Source organism: Piliocolobus tephrosceles, chromosome 10 (genome assembly GCF_002776525.5).
Source record: "Piliocolobus tephrosceles isolate RC106 chromosome 10, ASM277652v3, whole genome shotgun sequence".
Taxonomy (NCBI): Eukaryota; Metazoa; Chordata; class Mammalia; order Primates; family Cercopithecidae; genus Piliocolobus; species Piliocolobus tephrosceles.
Window position 1 is genome coordinate 92702199 of NC_045443.1, and position 19512 is coordinate 92721710.

Genomic DNA, 19512 nt, shown 5'->3' on the forward strand with positions numbered 1-19512 from the left:
AAGTGATTCTCCCACCTCAGCCTCCCGAGTAGCTAGGACTACAGGCATGTGCCACCATGCCTGGCTAATTTTTTTGTATTTTTAGTAGACACAGGGTTTCACCATGTTAGCCAGGCTGGTCTCAAACTCCTAGCCTCAGGTGATCCCCCCACCTCAGCCTCCCAAAGTGCTGAGATTACAGGCATGAGCCACTGTGCCTGGCCAATGTTGGTGTATTTTCTTTCAGATTGTTCTCAGCGTAACTACATTCATCTATATGTGTATGTGTGTGTATATATATGTGTGTGTATATATATGTAACATACATAAATGTGTTATTCCATTTTGTGGGTTTATTAAAACATAAATGAGGTTTTTAAATGGCTAGTAATAGTGAATATTCTTGTATGTATATTTGACATGCTTTTTAAATTGTATTCATAGACTGGAAGCTTAGTGGTAAAATTGCTAGGTCAACGGATATTTGCATTTACATTTTTATACCTATACTCCCACTAATAGTGTATGAGGTGTCTGTATTCCCATGTTGCCAAAACTGAGTATTCTCAGACTTCTTAATTATTGCCAACTAATAGGTAAAAATTATATCTTTGTTTCAATTTGCATTTCTTCAAAGGTGAAGTTTAATATGTTTTCAGTTATATTGACCCATTTGTATTTTTTTCTTTGAACTACTTCTTTATATCTTTTACCCTTTTTTTTTTTTTTTTTTTTTTTTTTTTGAGACCGAGTCTCGCTCTGTAGCTCAGGCTGGAGTGTAGTGGCCGGATCTCAGCTTACTGCAAGCTCCGCCTCCCGGGTTTACGCCATTCTCCTGCCTCAGCCTTCTGAGTAGCTGGGACTACAGGCGCCCGCCACCTCGCCCGGCTAGTTTTTTTTGTATTTTTTAGTAGAGACGGGGTTTCACCGTGTTAGCCAGGATGGTCTCGATCTCCTGACCTCATGATCCGCCTGTCTCGGCCTCCCAAAGTGCTGGGATTACAGGTTTGAGCCACCGCGCCCGGCCTCCTTTACCGATTTCTACAATTTAAAAAAAATATTCTTCTTACTGGTTTATGTGGGCTTATTGTAAATTAAAAAGCTGTTGCTTCATGTTGGCTGAATTTTCTATCCATTGTCTCCTTTTTTTTTTTTTGAGACAGAGTTTCGCTCCTGTTGCCCAGGCTGGAGTGTAATGGCACCATCTGGGCTCACCGCAACCTCCGCCGCCCGGGTTCAAATGATTCTCCTACCTCAGCCTCCCGAGTAGCTGGGATTACAGGCGTGCGCCACCACGCCTGGCTAATTTTCTGTTTTTTTTTTAGTGGAGACGGGGTTTCTCCATGTTGGTCAGGCTGGTCTCGAACTCATAACCCCAGGTGCTTCGCCCGCCTCGGCCTCCCAAAGTGCTGGGATTACAGACGAGAGACATCGCACCGGGCCTCCATTTTCAATGAGTTGTTTTTGAAACCCATTAAGCTAGTTTTGAAAGTAATTTTTAAGACTAGAGTACCATTGTTTCTGTAGCCCCCAAGAATCTTTGCAGCCAATTTCTAACCTTGTATAATGTGAGGCAAATGCTCTTACTGAATTTTCTTTTCTTTTTTTTTTTTTTTTTTTTTTTTTTTTGAGAGGGGGTCACTGTCTGTTGCCCAGGCTGGAGTGCAGTGTCATGATTTTGGCTCACTGCACCCTCCGCCTCCTGGGTTCAGGTGATTCTCCTGTTTCAGCCTCTCGAATAGCTGGTATTACAATAAACCCACATTACAGTCTCCCGCCACCATGCCCAGCTAATTTTTGTATTTTCAGTAGAGAGGGACTTTCACTACGTTGGACAGGCTGATCTCAAACTCCTGACCTCAAGTGATCCGTCCACGTTGATCCCCCAAAGTGCTGGGATTACAGGAATCAGCCATGGTGCCCGGCTCTTACTGAATTCTTACATGTGAGCTATAGCTCATCTGAAGCAAAAATAAGGATTGGGAATAAATGTAGATATTATCAGGAGAATAATGCTAGCCTATTTTGAGTTTTCTAACTTAATCTGCTAAATAGATTTAAAATTACAAGTTTAGTTTCTAGTTAAATAAAACAAACAACTATACACAGTACTACATTAGACCAAATTAATGAACTTCTTTACTCAAAATTATTTGCAATATGATGGGGTAGATAACAGCCCTGAATCTGTCAGGGTTTTCCGACTCAGAAAAATCCCTCTTCTGTTATTTACTACTATCTGTCCTTGTGACTTTGGGCAAGTTCCCTTGGTTTCTCTATGCCTTAGTTTCCTCATATCTAAAATGAGCCATGCCTCATAAGGTTATTGCAAAGATGAGACAGGCTTTTATATACAAAAAAAAAAAAAAAAAAAACTTAGATTAATTCCTGGCCCTGTCTGGGTACTCAATAAATGTTTAGTACTGCTATTGTTTGTGGGGAGATGGGCGGAAAATAAATCAACCAACCAGATAGGAGCTACACTGATCGTCCTCCTGTGAGAAGATTGTGCATCTGGGTAGTATCAAGCAGAATTATCAGCTTCCACTGACATCACCAAACCAGAGGTTAAACTTGCTGTAAACTCAGAAATGGGCGGTGGGAAAAGATCAAGGGCCATTATCAAACAGTCACCACTTATAGCCCCATAGCCTTGGGAAAAAAACACAGCACTGGAATATTACTTTGTTTTATTTTGTTTTCTTTTCATTATCTTGTTCATGTTGGTGCCTGCTATGGCTCTATTTCCCTTGGAAACTAAATTTCTAAATTGGTAATCCATTGCCTCTTGATTATTTCTCTTCTCTGAATTTATACCTTAAAATTTCTTGACTTCTTCCCATTTGCTACTTTATATTAGCCTTAGGCTAATAAATATAGAGCACTCTCTGAAGGATGAATAAAAATCATGGAGCCTGTAGATCATAATAACACCAATTTTATATGAGCATTTTCCAAAATATTCTCATGAGAAAAAAGTCTATTTGGTATGTTCCCAGATTCTGTAGCTTCTATGAAACTTAAAGCCACCAATGGAAGGGGACAATTTAAGATGAAGTTAGCTTGAAGAGAGACAAAAATATGATTGAATTAAAAATTATACCTTGCAGGGTTCAGCATTTTGAACCTTATAGAATATAACATATGATATATATGGTGAACTTGAGAGAGGTGGTGTCTTTTACATCTCAATTTTTCTCAAAGACAATTTTATATTATAGTTTAAAAGTATGGGCTTTGGAATCAGACCAACTAGGTTTATGTTCTGATGGTGACTTTAAGCAAGTTATACCTCTTTATGACTCAGTTTCCTCATCTGTAAAATGAGAGTAATAATAAAAATACCTCTTTATAGAGTTGTTAGAATTAAATGAGGTATTATAAAACGTGCTTAACTCAATGCCTACTAAATAAGCAACTCAGCGAATGTTAACTATTTTTAGTGTTACTACATTGTTTTTCAGGCTTGGCTCTACTGTTTTCTAAAATATGTATGGTAACTCTGTTAGGACCCTCCTGTCTTCTCATACCATTATCTCTAGTTGATTTACAGACTACATACGTTTCTATACTGGTATGTCATATGAGTTTGCCACCATATTTATATGCTAAAAACTTGAATCTATACATTCAGTAGGCTACTTTCCTGACCTCCAGACATTTTAAGTCTACGCCATTCACATTTGACTATCTCATAGGCACTTCTAATACATCACCTTCCTCCTCAGATTTGTTGCTGTGCCACTGTTTCATATTTCATTAAATAGCACCACCTGATTCTTCAAATCAGCAATCTTAATCTTGATCCCTCCATTGCCAACCATTTTCAATCAGTAATCAAGTTATTTTGATTTTAATACTTAAACACATTTATTAAATGTTTTCATTTTTCTGTACCTCTTGTAGTCCAAGTTATCCAACAATAAGAGACTGGATAAATAAATCATGATAGATTCATGGAATTTAAATGCTATAAGGACACTGAAAAGGAATAAGGTACAATATATGTCCTAATATGGAAAAGTCTCTAAAATACATTCAATGAAACCAAGTGCAGAGAAAAGTATATAGTATATTTCCATTTGTATAGAAAGTTTGAAGGCTATTCATACATATGTAAGTGGATACTAAATTTGGGGGGAAGGATTCATGAGCTAAATATTTATTACCTTTTGGGTGAGAGACTAGGGGACTAGGGTAGGAAAAACAAAGTTATTTCTCATTTTATATCTTTTTGTATTGTTTAAATTTTTCGTATAAAAGCAGCAAGGCAGTAAAAAACAAACAAACCCAGGTTGAGTAGTTGAGCTTAGTGTCCTTTTACAGATGAAATAAGTTAACTTTTCTTGTATATCCCCAGAGAGAAGTTAATGGGAGAGAACTACCCAAGTAACTAGTGCCTGACACAGAGTAGGCACTCAATAAGTATTTGGCTGTGATAAAGGAGTAAATGATGATTATCCCTTTTCTATCCAGATGATCTTTACACTGGAATGCTGTTAGCACTCAGTCATTGCCATCTGCAAGAAAGAACAGATAGTGTGAGGGACCAGAATCAGAATTTGGCCAGTAGTTAGTGCAGACTACAAATTGCTTTTCTGAAAGGGTATATGGCCCTGAGATCAGCTCTTCTGATAAAGGGTAGGAGAGAGTCTCAAGGGTGCATCAGGGCTAGTGTGAAGAGCTTGGAGGGTTCAGACACACAGAATAAGTGACATAGGGCCCGGCGCGGTAGCTCACGCCTGTAATCCCAGCACTTTAGGAGGCCAAGGAGTGCAGATCACTTGAGGTCAGGAGTTTGAGACCAGCCTGGCCAACATGATGAAACACCATCTCTACTAAAAATACAAAAATGAGCCAAGTGTGGTGGCGCATGCCTTTAATCCCAGCTACTTGGGAAGCCGAGGTAGGAGAATCACTTGAACCTGGGAGGTGGAGGCTGCAGTGAGCTGAGATTGTGCCACTGCACTCCAGCGTGAGCAACAGAGGGAGAAAGAGAGAAAGAGAAGGAGGAGGAGGAGGAAGGGAGGGAAGGAATAAAGGAGGGAAGAAAGGGAGGGAGGGAGGGAGGAAGGAAGGAAGGAAGGAAGGAAGGAAGGAAGGAAGGAAGGAAGGAAGGAAGGAAGGAAAGAAGGAAACATTGCAACAATGACTACTGACTTGGAAGATAGACAATCATTGACTGTTCTTAGCCAGAAAAGAAAGAAAAGGAAAAGAAAGGAAGAAAGGAAGGAAAGAGAGAGATGAAGAAAGAAGTGACATAGAAGAAAAACAGAAAGAAACATTGCAACAATGACTACTGAGCTGGAAGACAGACAAAGATTGACTGTTCTTAGCAAGCAAGCAAGAGAAGGGAAAGAAAGGAAAGAAAGACATAGAAGAAAAACAGAAACATTGCAACGACTACTGAGTTGTAAGATAGACAGTCATTGACTGTTCTTAGCCCAATAGAGGTGCTGGATTGTGGACCTGTAGTATTGATATTAATAGTGTGTCAATATCCAAAAGAAACCATTCAGTAAAGTGCCATTTGTGGAAGACGCTAGGTTTATTGAGATATCTAACTTTCCTAGTTAATATCTGTGGCCCAGATGGTCAGATTTGCACTTCTTTTCTTATGTTGACACCCCAACAGAATTTTTTAAAGAAGGAAATTTTTTTTTGGAAGACTGAATTTCAGTTAGATGAGCATGAAGTTTATGTAGAAATAATCTCTCAACAGCTTGCTCAGCTATTCTTAAAGTTTTTAAAATTTAAGGCTTTACTGGAGTAAAACGATGTTATATAGAAAATTATTTTCTTCAGATATTTTTAATGCTATAATAATATTTCTCAGCCTATTTAAAGGTTCATATTGATCATCACAATACTTCTTTAAGTGTAACGAAGTGCTATATTTTGGTTTTATATTAGTAGCTGATTAAAATTTCAGTGCACAAATTCTAATGCAGTTATTTTGAAGGTAGCTCATTTTACTCTTAGAAAGGTTGTTGAGTTTTTGCAACAGGCTGTTGAGCATTGCAAGTCATGAAAAACAACTAATTTTCCATTTTGGTCACTGCTTTTCATATCAGTCATCATCCCAAAATAAAAAGCAAATAATGAAAGCAGCTGCTAGGCTACTTATTTTTTTGTGATTTTTTTCAATCGCTGATTGAACTCGAAATACTCGAAAACAGGTTCTCAGCTTTAGAACTATTAACACTTTGGGCCAGATAACTCTTTGGGAGGGTTGTCCTGTGCAATATAGGATGTTGAGCAGCATTCCGATCTCTATGCACTAGATACCAGTAGCACTGCTCACATCCACCCCACAGTTTTTTGGGGGTTTTGGGGGTTTGTTTTTTTAAGATGGAGTCTCGCTCTGTTGCCCAGGCTGGAGTGCCATGGCACTATCTTGGCTGCAGCCTCCGCCTCCCGGGTTCAAATGATTCTCCTGCCTCAGGCCTCCCAAGTCGTTGGGACTACAGATGTGCACCACCATGCCTGGCTAATTTTTGTATTTTTTTTTTTAGTAGAGACGAGGTTTCACCATGTTGGCCAGGCTGGTCTCAAACTTGTGACCTCAAGTGACCCACCCATCTTGGCCTCCCAGAGTTCTTGGATTACAGGTGTGAGCCACCACGCCTTGCCGACAGGTTTTGTTAGTTTGTTTTGAGATGAGTCTTAAATGACTTACTGCGGCCTTGACCTCCACGCTCAAGCAGTCCTTCACTTTCAGCCTCCCGAGTAGCTGGGACCACAGGCACACACCACCATTTCTGGCTAATTTTTTTATTTTTAGTAGAAACAAGGTCTTGCTTTATATTGCCTAGGATAGTCTCAGATGCTTGGCCTCAAGCAATTCCTCCTGCCTTGGCCTCCCAAAGTCCTGGGATTACAGGTTTGAGCTACCCTTCCTAGCACACCCCTCAGTTTTAACAATGAAAAATGTCTCCAGAAATTGCCAGATGTGCAGAGGGGGAGTTATGCAGTGATGATCTACTTTGAGAACCGCTGCTTTATCAGAACATAGTAGTCTTTTTGTTTCTACTTTTTGTTTTTAACTGTCTTGTTTAATGGTGATTTTAAAACATGGCTCAAAAAAATCACATAATTGAGAATAGTTTATTCTGTGAACTTTATATTAGCTTGTGGAAAGACAATGTGAATAATTCAAATTGACAGGTAAGTAGACACTTATTTGTGCCTTCACTGAGACTAGCAACTTGAAATCGTGTTGCTAGAGGATACCTTTGATATTTGTTGACCTTGGCGAAAATATTAAAAAGCATAGACATTGTTGCACGAAGTTTACAAGTCCAAATACTTGCTCATCATTTTCTGAATTTTTAAAATAAATACATAAAATAGCATGTGTACAAGTTACACTAGTTGATACACATGTGATTAACTCAAATTTATTTTAGATCTTAACTATATTAATTTTTGCTTTTTGCCATATTCTCTTTCAATAGAGGTTAAAAGTACCACTGCTATGGAAGTACCACTACTAGATGAAAGTTTGAGCTGGATGTGGTGACTCACACCTTTAATCCCAGCACTTTGGGAGGCCAAGGTGAGAGGATCGCTTGAGGCCAGGAGTTCAAGATCAGCCTGGGCAACATAGTGAGACCCTGTCTCTAAAAAAGAAAAAATAGAAATAAAATCGCCTGAGACTATTAGATGGAAGTTTGGAAGACTCTAATGGGTTTTTTTCTGGTTTTTATTTTGTTTTGTTTTGTTTTCTTTTTTAGAGACAGGATTTTGCTATGTTGCCTAGGCTGGAGTGCGGTGGCTATTCACAGGTATGATCATACACCCTACAGCCTCAAACTCCTGAGCTCAAGCAGGCATCCTCAGTAGCTGGGACTACGTGTGCGGTGTTTTAAAATCTAAAATCTAAATGGGCCGGGCGTGGTGGCTCACGCCTGTAATCTCAACACTTTGGGAGGCTGAGGCAGGTGGATCACCTGAGGTCAGGAGTTCGAGACCAGCCTGGCCAACCTGGTGAAACCCTGTGTCTACTAAAAATACAAAAGTCAGTTGGGCGTGGTGGCTGAGTCCTGTAATCCCAGCTACTTGGGAGACTAAGGCAGGAGAATCACTTGAACCTGGGAGGGGGAGGTTGCGGTGAGCCGAGATGGCGCCACTATGCTCTAGCCTGGGCTACAAGAATGAAACTCCATCTCACCCAAAAAAAAAAAAAAAAAAAATCAATAAAATAATTTTTCCCCTAGATTATAATAATAAGTTGAATATTTTTGAGTTTACATTTTTGTTCCATAGTATTTTCTTAAGCCTTTTATACCAGACTTTAGGAAAACCTAGCATCTGATTTTTAAAAGACTTTCATTATAGACCTTAAAATTGTATTTTAAGGGGGAGAATACTACAACGAAAACTCCATGGCCAGCCCTGGTGGCTTATGCCTGTAATTCCAGCACTTGAGCTCAGGAGTTCCAGACCAGCCTGGGCAACCTGGTGAAACCCTGTCCCTACCAAAAATACAAAAAGTGAACTGGGGGTGGTGGTGTACACCCGTGGTCCCAGCTACTTGGAAGACAGAGATAGGAGGATTGCTTGGAGGTTGCCATGAGCAGAGATAGCACTACTGCACTCCAACCTGGGTGACAGAGTGAGACACCATCTCAAAAAAAAAAAGAAAAAAGAAAAAAGTTCCATTTACCCATCACTCAGCTTCAGCTTCAGCAGCTGTTAACATTTTACCAAACTGTCTCATCTATTCCTCTCCCCCTCTCCCATCTTTTTTCTTGGTGTATTTTAAAGCAAATACCATATGACTCCCATTTGTCCTGTTATAAATAAATAAATAAAAATAAAGCAAATATCAGACATTACCTGATTTCACCTGTAAATGTATCAGTATGTATCTCTAACAGACAAGTACTTGCTGTGATTTAGGTGTGGTTTGTCCCTGCCAAAACTCATGTTGAAATTTAATTGCCATGCAACGATGTTGGGAGGTAGAACCTTTAAGAGGTAGGACATAATGGGAAGCATTTAGGTCACGAGGCTCCACTTTCATGGATGGCTTGGTGCCATTCTCACAATAGTGAGTGAGTTTTTGCTCTCTCAAAACTGAATTAGTTCTCTTGGGAACTGATTAGTTCCTGAAAGAGCAGGTTATAAAGTAAGGACATTGTTAGTGCTTGACCCCTTTGTACATAACCCTTTGGACCTTCTACCGTATTATATCTAGGCAGCAGAGCCCTTACCAGAAGCCAGTGGCATGCTCTTGAACTTCCCAGCCTGCAGAACTATGAGCTAAGTAAGCTTCTTTCTTTATAAAATAAGCAGTGTCAAGTATTCTGTTATAGCAACACAAAACAGACTAAGAACTCTTTTTTTTTTTTTTTTTTTTCCTTTTCCAAGATAACACTGGCCAGGCACAGTCGCTTACACCTATAATCCCAGTGCTTTGGGAGGCCGAGGTGGGAGGATCACATGAGCCCAGGGGTTGGAGACCAGCCTGGGCAACATAGTGAGACCCTGTCCCTAAAATAAAGAACAATTAGCTGGACATTGTGGCACATACCTGTAGTACCAGCTACACAGGAGGCTGAGGTGGGAGGATCCCTTGAGCCCAGGAGTTTGAGGCTGCAGTGAGCCATGCATACCACTGCATGGGTGACAGAACGAGACCCTGTTTCTAAACAAATAAATAATGATAACCCCAATATAATTATCTCATCTAACAAAGTTAATAATAATTTCCTAATAATCTAATACCTAGTCTGTGTTTGGCCTTCCTTAAATTCTCAAAAATGCCTTCTTACATTTGTTCCAAGTAGGATCGAAACAAGGTCCATACGTTGCATTGGGTGATAGGTCCCTTTAGTCTTACCCCACCCTCTTGCCTCTTTTTTTTTTTTTTTTTTTTTTGAGACAAGATCTGGCCCTGTCATCCAGGCTGGTGTGCAATGGTGCGATCTCTGTTCACTGCAACCTCTGCCTCCCAGGCTTACACCATCCTCCCTCCCACCTCAGTCTCCCACCTCTCACCGTTTTAAAAGTCATTTATTTGTTGAAGAAATTTGATAATTTGTTTTTGGTGTGTGTGTGTGTGTGTGTGTGTGTGTGTGTGTGTGTGTGTGTGTGTTTAAAGACAAATGCATTTCATTATTTATTTAGATATGTCCTTGAGTCATAGGAACTAAATAATTTGATCTGCAGGATTTCCATACTCTGTATTTAGCTTATATTGTAGCATAAGATGGCATTTGGTTTAGCACAAAATTCGGTATTTTAAAATACTACTTTTGGCCAGGCATGGTGGCTCATACCTGTAATCCCAGCAATTTGGGAGTCTGAGGTGGGTGGATCATTTGAGGTCAGGAGTTAAAGACCAGCCTAGCCAACATGATGAAACCCCATATCTACTAAAAATACAAAAAATTATCTAGGCGTAGTAGTGCATGCCTGTAATCCCAGCTACTTGGGAGGCTGAAGCAGAAGAATCACTTGAACCCGGGAGGTGGAGGTTGCAGTCAGCCAAGATCATGCCACTGTACTCCAGCCTGGGTGACAGGGGGAGACTCTGTCTCAAAAAATAAAAAATAAAAATACCACTTTTTTATCTTGTTTCTCAGAGTGTCACGAGTTTTATTTTACTACCTGAACAAGTATAAGAGTCCCATAGCATTCTTACTTTGTGCTTAAGGAAGCTGAAACAGGGAGAGGATTTTTCTGGAAACAGAGCATTCCTAGAAAGTACCAGAGCACTCAGTATTTCCTTGGTAATGTTGAAAGCTTAATGAACCATGGTTTTATCAGAGGTATCACAAGATAAAACCTTTTAGGAAAAACTTTTCCTGTTTTGTTTTATCCCCTGTGCCTACATGTTGCCTGACATGGAAGATGTTCAGTAAGTATTTATTATTGAATCAGTTGCCTAATTCTGCCATCTTTGGCCCATTCTTCTCTGACCCAAGACCTGAAAGCTTACAACTTGTTCTATCTGTAAGAGTTTAAAGCAGTTTAAAAGAGTGAAGCTAATAATAAAAGCATTGTAGCCAGGTACAACTGCTCATGTCTGTAATCCCAGTGACTCAAGAAGCTGAGGCAGGAGGATCCCTTGAGGCCAGGAGTTAGAGACCAGCCAGAGAAACATAGCAAGACTCCATCTCTACAATAAATTTTAAAATTATCTGAGAATGGTGGCTTGCACCTGTAGTCCCAGCCACTCAGAGACTGAGGTGGGAGGATTGCTTGACCTCCAGAGGTTGAGGTTGAGGCTGTAGTAAGCTATGATCATGCTACTGCACTCCAGCCTGGGTGACAGAGAAAGACCTTGTCTCAAATAAAAGCTAACCAGCAATGTAGTGATGACACTGGCACTTGTACAGAATACATCATGAATCATGTAGAAAACAAGCGTTGCCATACGTGAATGGTCAAACTGTATACATCTGGGAGATCTGATATCTTTTCTTTTCTTTTTTTTTTTTTTTTTTTTTTTGGAGATGGAGTCTCGCTCTGTTGCCGAGGCTGGAGTACAGTGGCGGGATCTCAGCTCACTGTGACCTCCACCTCCCAGGTTCAAGAGATTCTTCTGCTTCAGTCTCCCGAGTAGCTGGGATTACAGACGTGTGCCACCATGCCTGGCTAATTTTTGTATTTTTAGTAGAGACGGGATTTCATCATGTTGGCGAGACTGGTCTCAAACTCCTAACCTCAAGTGATCCACCCGCCTTGGCCTCCCAAAGTGCTGGGATTACAGGTGTGAGCCACTGCCCCCACCTGGATCTGATATCTTTATGTGGGGCCTGCAGGGAGTAGGACTGGCAAGAAGTGCTAGTAGTGTAGGACTTGGATGAGATATTTTCTTGAAGAGCTTTCTTCAGCAAAAATTTGGGGTTTCCTGTCTGTTTTTGTTTATTTTTATTGCAAAAATGTTTCAGCCACCAGAACAATCTTAACACAACCGAAGTTTCTTGGATGTTTTTCATTTAGCAAAATTCTTTCTGGTGTTATGATATGTGTTTTCTGTCAGCTAAAACTTACAGGAATAGTGAACCACAAAGATTTCCTGAGAAGCTCCCACATGCTGTGTCTGAGGTTTCTCGTATTTCTTTTGGCATCAATAACATTCTCCAATACTTCGAAATTATGGTTTGAGTCCAGTGTTAATGATTTCTCTTCAAAAAAAACAACTTAAATAAAACATTTGTGGTTTTATTTTGCTTGAACCAAGGAAAAGTCATAATAGAGACAACTACCTACTCTGCCTTACTCTCCACGCAAAAACACCCCTTTCTAAAGCCGCCATATAATACTTTATGAAAAATAAACACTTCCCTGTATTTATTAGTGTATAAGCCTAATATCCCAAAACCTGTAAATATAGTGGTCACAACAGTTGCAATAGGGAGCCCCCCCTTGCTGTAAAAGAAAAAAAAGTCAAAAGTCAAAATAAATTATCTTACGTAGGATGATCAGGTTTTAATACTAAGACATTATTTGCCTTTTTCACTCCCATTCTCATGTGCATGTACAGAGTACAAAAAGCTCGTCAGATGGTTGCATATTCTATATTAACATTTAGCTATTTGAAACTATTACTTGTTGTTTTGGTATGGCTATTCTTCTTTGATACTACAATGATCAGAAAAGACTATTAAAATACTTCTGGTTTTCAAACTATATTATTTGTGTAAGCCTTGATTTTTCTGTATACTTCACCCAAAACAATAAATTGCAACACATTGAATGCAGAAGCAGATATAAGTATCCAGCACTTTTCTATTAAGCCAAACAATAAAGAGATTTGCAAAAAGTGTAAAACAATCTGTTCTTCTTAATAAATTTTTTTCATTTTGGAGAATTTTTTCATTAAACATATGTTTAATATTGTAACAGGTTTATTGCTATTTTCAAGTAAAATGATAAATTTTTTTTAAATTTTAGTTTTGAGTTCTAATATGGTATAATTAGATGTCCATGTAAACAAAAGTTCTTTGGGGCTCTCAATAGTTTTTTAGATTATAAGGAGAGCTGAGACCAAAAAATTTGAGAACTACTGATCAGGATATGGTTTTCTGAGATCTATTAAATAATACACAAGTTATTTGACAATTTCAGAGAAAAACTGATAGCAATTTTATTCCTAAACATTTTTAAAGAATTAATGTAAACATAATGAATAGAACTTGAGTGTTCATAGTGTTCATACAGTATCTGGGTTTACATGTGTTAAGAAGTGATGTGATTTGCACTAACAGCCAAAAATAGAAAAATGCAAATATGAAATATAATAGTAGATAACTAGAAATTACATTTTATTGAACCTGCAGTCCATTCACCTCAGTCTCCAAAGGTTGTCTTCTATGAAACTTTGTCAAATACTTTGTTACATACAGCCATAAAACAAAGTATGGTGATCACCTTGGTAAGCCAGATTTCTCCAGAACTGTAAAACAGTGCTTTCTGAGATACAACTGATCTGTTACTAAAGATGGGGAAGAAACCAAAACTACTGAGGAATCACTCATAGTTATATAGCACAAATGGATGTGCCACACCTTTAACAAGAAGCCTGTGAAACCAGTCAAAAAGTTAATGAGAAGTTTTATTTGGAGAAAAAGCAGAATAAGCTACTGGTAGAATTTGCTGTCTCACATGATACTGTTGGATATGATCTGTGATATACAAGGTGAGTGATTAATGTGCTATTATTGTGAAATGTGAAATAGTAAGTGTTCCAGATTATGGTGATCTAAACTGAGTATGTATATATGCCCTCAGCTTATATACAGAACATATTTGAAGAACAAAATATTCTTGTTTCTCTTCTGATTATCATTTTAAAAAAATCTATACTATATTTTGTTATTTTGTGATCTGTGACATAAAGTGAAAAAGGAAAGGACATTGGGGTCAGTGATGAGAGTATTAGCTATGTGTGCAGTAAAAAAGGGCATTATAATCTCAATAAAAAGTTTGTACTCATCTCAACTCTCTAAGTCTCTTGCTGAGCCAGAGGACAGCTTGAGCCCAGGAATTCTAGGCCAGCCTGGACAACATAGTGAGACCCTATCTAAAGAGAAAGAGAAAAAGAAAAAAAGAAAACAAAAAGAACAGGAGTCAGCAAATTCAGGTTTTTGGGCCGGATTTGCAACTATGACCTGTACCCCCATTTTTGTGTGGCAGGTTTTTAAAATGTTTTTAAACAGCTAGGGAAAATATCAAAAGAATATTTTGTGACATGTGAAAATTATATGAAGTTCAAATTTCAGTGTCTATAAAAAAAGTTTTATTGGGACATAGCCATACTCATTAGTTTATGTATTGGCTGTGTCTGTTTTCTCACTACAGCAGCAGACTTGATTAGTTGTGACAGAGACTATATGGCTTGCAGAGTTGAAATAGTTACTATCTGGCCTTTTACGGAAAAAGGCTGCTGACCCAGAGTTAGAGTAACTTCCCTTTGATCCATCTTATTTATTGTTCTTCCTCATGGGAGTTCATTTGAAGAAAGGGTTCTACTGCCTTCAAAACAATGTTTTTTTTTAAAGTATGTAAGGTCAGCCCAAACAAATGAACTGGCATTCTTGTTCTCTTGCCCCCACTGGGGCAAGAGCAGGGTGGGGTTCACAGTTCACTTTGAAAATGCAGATTCAGTAATTCAAGGCAGTGTTTGAATATACATTATGGGTAATAACAAGATTAACCATTTGTGCTGCCAGAAATTTTAAACCTGGTAGAGGCATAAGAAACATATTTTCCTTATATTACTTTTTTTTTTTAATATTTTCTTAAAAAAAGAGATTAAGCGTAGCTTAAAAGAAAGGCATTTGACTTAATTCCTGTTCTCTCAAATTGTTATTCCACAAATTGCTACCAATCCAGCAGATTCCCACTCTTCCTCAGTCTTCTGAATGCAAGAATATATTCCCTAAATGTCTTGGTCTATCTTAGCTATCTCTCCTGTTTTCATAGTATCCAAATACTTTCCTGACAATGTTAATTTGCTCGGTTGTATTTGTACTGAACTGTAAGTAACTTTTTGGTGTCTTCCTTAATAGACATGGAAAGGACTGTTTCTTATTTTAAGTAATATAGTATTATCCTGCTTTTTCTAACTGAGTGAACCTGTTTCCTCATTTGTGGAATTGGAATAAAAATAATAATGATGGTGATAATAATACCTTTCATTGTTGTGAACCTTAACCTAGAAGATGAAAATAAAATACTTAGTTAAGAATTTGCCGAATTTGCCACATAGTACTTTAACTGTGTTGCCCTTTTTTTTTTTTCTGTTGTTTTATCTCTTAAACCTAATTACAGTCTTTTTGGAGATTTGAATATTTCATTGAATGGAATCAAGATTTATTTATTTGTTTGTTTATTTATTTATTTTTGTGAGACAGAGTTTTGCTCTGTCACCCAGGCGTGAGTGTAATGGCATAATCTCGGCTTACTTCAACCTCCGCCTCCCAAGTTCAAGCCATTCTCCCACCTCAGCCTCCTGAGTAGCTGAGATTACAGGCACCCGCCATCGAGACCGGGTAATTTTTGTATTTTAAATAGAGACAGGGTTTCACCATGTTGGCCAGGCTGGTCTTGAACTCCTGACCTCAGATAATCAGCCTGCCTCAGCCTCCCAAAGTATTGGGATTACAGGTGTGAACCACTGCGCCCAGCCAAGATTTATTTTTAAACATGTCACCAACTGTATGCTTTAGAGAAGGTTGAAAGTTAAAATTAAAGCTTGCTGTTCAGAAATAGTTGTCCAGTAGATTTTCATCCAGTGGTGACATTGATATTTCTGTTCAATAGGGTTGGGGTGATTTTTTTTTTTTTGGTCTGTTCCAAAAATCTGTGCTCTTTCCACATAGCTTATATATAGTTAAAAGTATAAATGAAGTGCTTACTGTGTGGCAAGGACTGTTCCAGATGCCTTATATTAATTTAATTTTCATAAGAACTCTATGAACTAAGTGCTGTTACTGCTATTTTTAGATGAGACAGCTGATGCACAAAAGGATTATACGTTTCCCAGTTACTTAGCTAGTAAGAGGCAGAGTTGGGATTTGAATCTATAGATTGGTTTTTGTTTGTTTTGAGACGGAGTTTTGCTGTTGTCACCCAGGCTGGAGTGCAGTGGCGTGATCTCGGCTGACTGCAACCTCTGCCTCCTGGGTTCAAGCGATTCTCCTGCCTTAGCCTCCTGAGTAGCTGGGATTACAGGCACATGCCTGGCTAATTTTTATATTTTTGGTAGAGTCAGGGTTTCACCATGTTGGCCAGGCTGGTCTGAAACTCCTCACCTCAGATGATCCACCCACCTTGTCCTCCCAAAGTGCTGGGATTACAGGCGTGAGCCAGTGCGCCCAGCAGATTGTATTCTTAACCTCTGTGTTCTAATGCTTTTGTTAGCCATACTGTGTCCTATTTGTCATATGCTCATATGTGAGATATACCTTATCTAAGGTAACATTCTTGAAGAGTTTTAAGTTTGTTCACAGTGCTGAGCATATGGTAGATAATACGTATTTGTGCTTGAATGAATTAAGGAATATGATAAAAAAATTATAATTCATACAATATAATCATTGTTTAAGTATTCTTGGCTTTGAGTAATAACATTGTCGTTTGAGTTATCTGTAACTAACATTGGCTATTCTGAAGCAGTCTAAGACTGTAACAATTGGGGCAATGAAATTGCTTAACAATCTATTTACATTTCTAAATTCATTTTTTCTTGCTGGTACTCACTCAAAAAGAAATCTGTGTGTTTTATTTAGAGTTTTTCCTTTTTTGGGTTCCTCTGTTGAATTGTTTGTTGATTTGTTTGTGTTAAATGGCATTGTATTATAACAGGTAATTCAGTTCTTATAGAAGAAACCTTAAAGAATTTGGACATACTGGTCATAATAGTGAATGTCTGGTATTAAGTTTGGCCTCCAAAACTTCTGAAATAGTAATGGTCTTGAAATATGCTTTATTTTATGTATTTTTCAGAATTCTCCACTTTACCAATACTTACAGGATCTGGGACACACAGACTTTGAAATATGTTCTTCTTTGTCACCAAAAACAGAAAAATGCACAACAGAGGGACAACAAAAGCCTCCTACAAGAGTCCTACCAAAAGTAAGAAAGCATGCTTATTCTTTCTGGCTGAATCTTTTGCACTTTACCTTACTGGCTATTTAGATACTTCTTAAGCACTTCCATATCCTCCTTCACACTGGTAAGACTGTTTATTTCATCAATAGTACAAAACTTTCTGTTTAGATAAACATGAATCCTTACTGCTTTGGAATATTTTGTAGGTAATTTATATCCAGTGAGGAAATAATTTGGTGGAGAATTAAAATATATTACTTATTTAAATATTGATGCTCTCCAAACAGAACCGGAAAAAATATACTAAAACTTTAATGAGAGCACAACTAATAGGAATCCTCTACTAACTGGATTTTTTCTCTTTAAATCTTTTTTTTTTTTTTTTTAAAGTATGAATTACAAGAAAGCAAACTGATATTTCTTAAACACAGTTTCAGGGGTATATAAGGGAGTGAGTATAACTTCTGGTACGTTTTTAATCTATAGAATTAAATATATTTATACAGTAAATATCTCATAGTCGATGTCCAGCATTGTGAAGCTGAGATACTAGAAAAATCTCCACCAATTATGTTGTACAAAATGCGTTTTCTAGATTCATTTATGTCCTGCTAGCCATGTTTACTAAGATAAGAAATTTATGGTCCAGGCGCGGTGGCTCACGCCTGTAATCCCGGCACTTTGGGAGACCAAGGCGAGTGGATCACTAGAGGTCAGGAGTTTGAGACCAGCCTGGCCAACATGGTGAAATCCTGTCTCTACTAAAAATAGAAAAATTATCTGGGCGTGGTGGCGGGCGCCTGTAATCCCAGCTACTCAGGAGGCTGAGGCAGGAGAATCGCTTGAACCTGGGAGGCAGAGGTGGCAGTGAACCGCGATCATGCCATTGCACTCCAGCCTGGGCAATAAGAGCAAAACTCCGTCTCAAAAAATAAAAAAATAAAAATATTTACTCTATTTTTAGGTGAGACAGTTGAAGCATAGGAGGATTATAAATTATCATAGGTTACTTAGCTTATAAGAGGTGGAGCTGGGATTAGAACCTGTAGTTTACTCCCAGAGTTTGTGTTCTTAACCTCTGTGTACCTGTCTACTACATTTTAGTTTTAACCAAAGGAATTGTAATTTAATAGAAAAAATATAACCAAATTTCCTCATTCCTTGAGCATTCTAGTTTAATCAGTGTTTTATCACTATTGAGAAGAGCATTTAAAGCTTTCAATTAGTCATTTACAGGGAAAGTAGGGATTGGCATAAGGATCCTTTCCCCAATCTTCTTACAAAGACACCTAAAATGTGAGGTAACCAAGCTGGCCCATTTGTAACAGCCAAGTAAACACTAGAGAATTTTTTGACTAACACCCAGAAGGTGAGAGTTAGGATTAGAGTTCGCATGGATCAGAACCAGTTTTCCTAGTCCTCCATTGATATCATTTCTTCCCTGTGCCCCTTTTAAGTATAAATGTTCCTGGGAAGGGGTTTGTATATAATAGGCTATTTAATAAGCTTGGATTTGAGGTTACTTGGCAACGCAAAACAAAGAATGGCCAGGGGATAGTCTTAGAGCAGCAGATGGTCATTTACCTCTAATTTTTTGTTTTGTTTTGTTTTGATACAAACTTGGGTTTTATGGGTATTATTGTCATTTATGACAAGTATTTTTATATTTAGAAATGTTGTTGCTAGTTTATAAATAAGTCAAGTGAGAGTTTAAAATTGAATCCCCTCAGAAGTTGAGGAACAATAAAAAGCATAGCCAGAGGTTGTTTTAAAAAAAATTACCAGGCTGGGCACAATGGCTCATGTCTATAATCCCAGCACTTTGGGAGGCCGAGGCAGAAGGACCACTTGAGCCCAGGTGTTGGAGACCCGCCAGGGCAACATAGCAAGACCCTGTCTCAAAAAAATTATCATATGTCTAGAAAGTTTGCTTTGTCTTCATTTTATTTATTTTTGTATTTATTTATTTATTTATTTATTTATTTATTTTTATTTATTTATTTATTCGAGATAGGGTCTTCCCCTATCACCCAGGCTGGAGTGCAGTGGTGTGATTACAATTCACTGCAGCCTTCACTTTCTGGGCTCAAGTGATCCTCCCACCTCTGCCTCCCAAGTACCTGGGACCACAGACATGTGCCACCATGCCCAGCTAATTTTGTTCTTTATTTTTTGTAGAGATTTAAAAATTGCCACTCACTATGTTGCCCAGGTTGGTCTCAAACTCCCGACTTCAAGGAATCCTCCTACCTTGGCCTTACAGGTGTGAGCCACCACACCCAGCCATATTGCACATTTCTAAGACAAGTTTTTAACTGTAGGATCTATGTTTTTCTAAAATGAAGTTTTTTCCTTTTTTGTGTGTTTTGTTTTGTTTTGTTTTGTTTTTGTTTTTGAGACGGAGTCTCACTCTGTCGCCCAGGCTGGAGTGCAGTGATACGATCTTGGCTCACTGCAACA

General features: G+C 38.3%; 1 protein-coding gene across 18 annotated transcripts in view; it reads left to right on the forward strand.

Moving 5' to 3' along the window:
• Nucleotides 1-19512, forward strand: part of VEZT (vezatin, adherens junctions transmembrane protein) — an 82838-nt gene that overhangs the window by 15364 nt on the left and 47962 nt on the right. For 13 of the 18 annotated variants that reach the window (XM_023229045.2, XM_023228388.2, XM_023228326.2 and 10 more), the window contains one exon: nucleotides 16945-17076. Coding sequence is in view for 7 of the 18 variants with exons in the window: in XM_023228388.2 (XP_023084156.1) it covers nucleotides 16945-17076 (132 nt within the window). In the remaining 11 variants the exon portion in view is untranslated. Of the gene's footprint in view, nucleotides 1-9181; nucleotides 9251-13176; nucleotides 13634-16944; nucleotides 17077-19512 lie in introns of those variants that run through there. The other 5 variants (XM_023228666.2, XM_023229203.2, XM_023228804.2 and 2 more) reach the window with 4 other exon arrangements.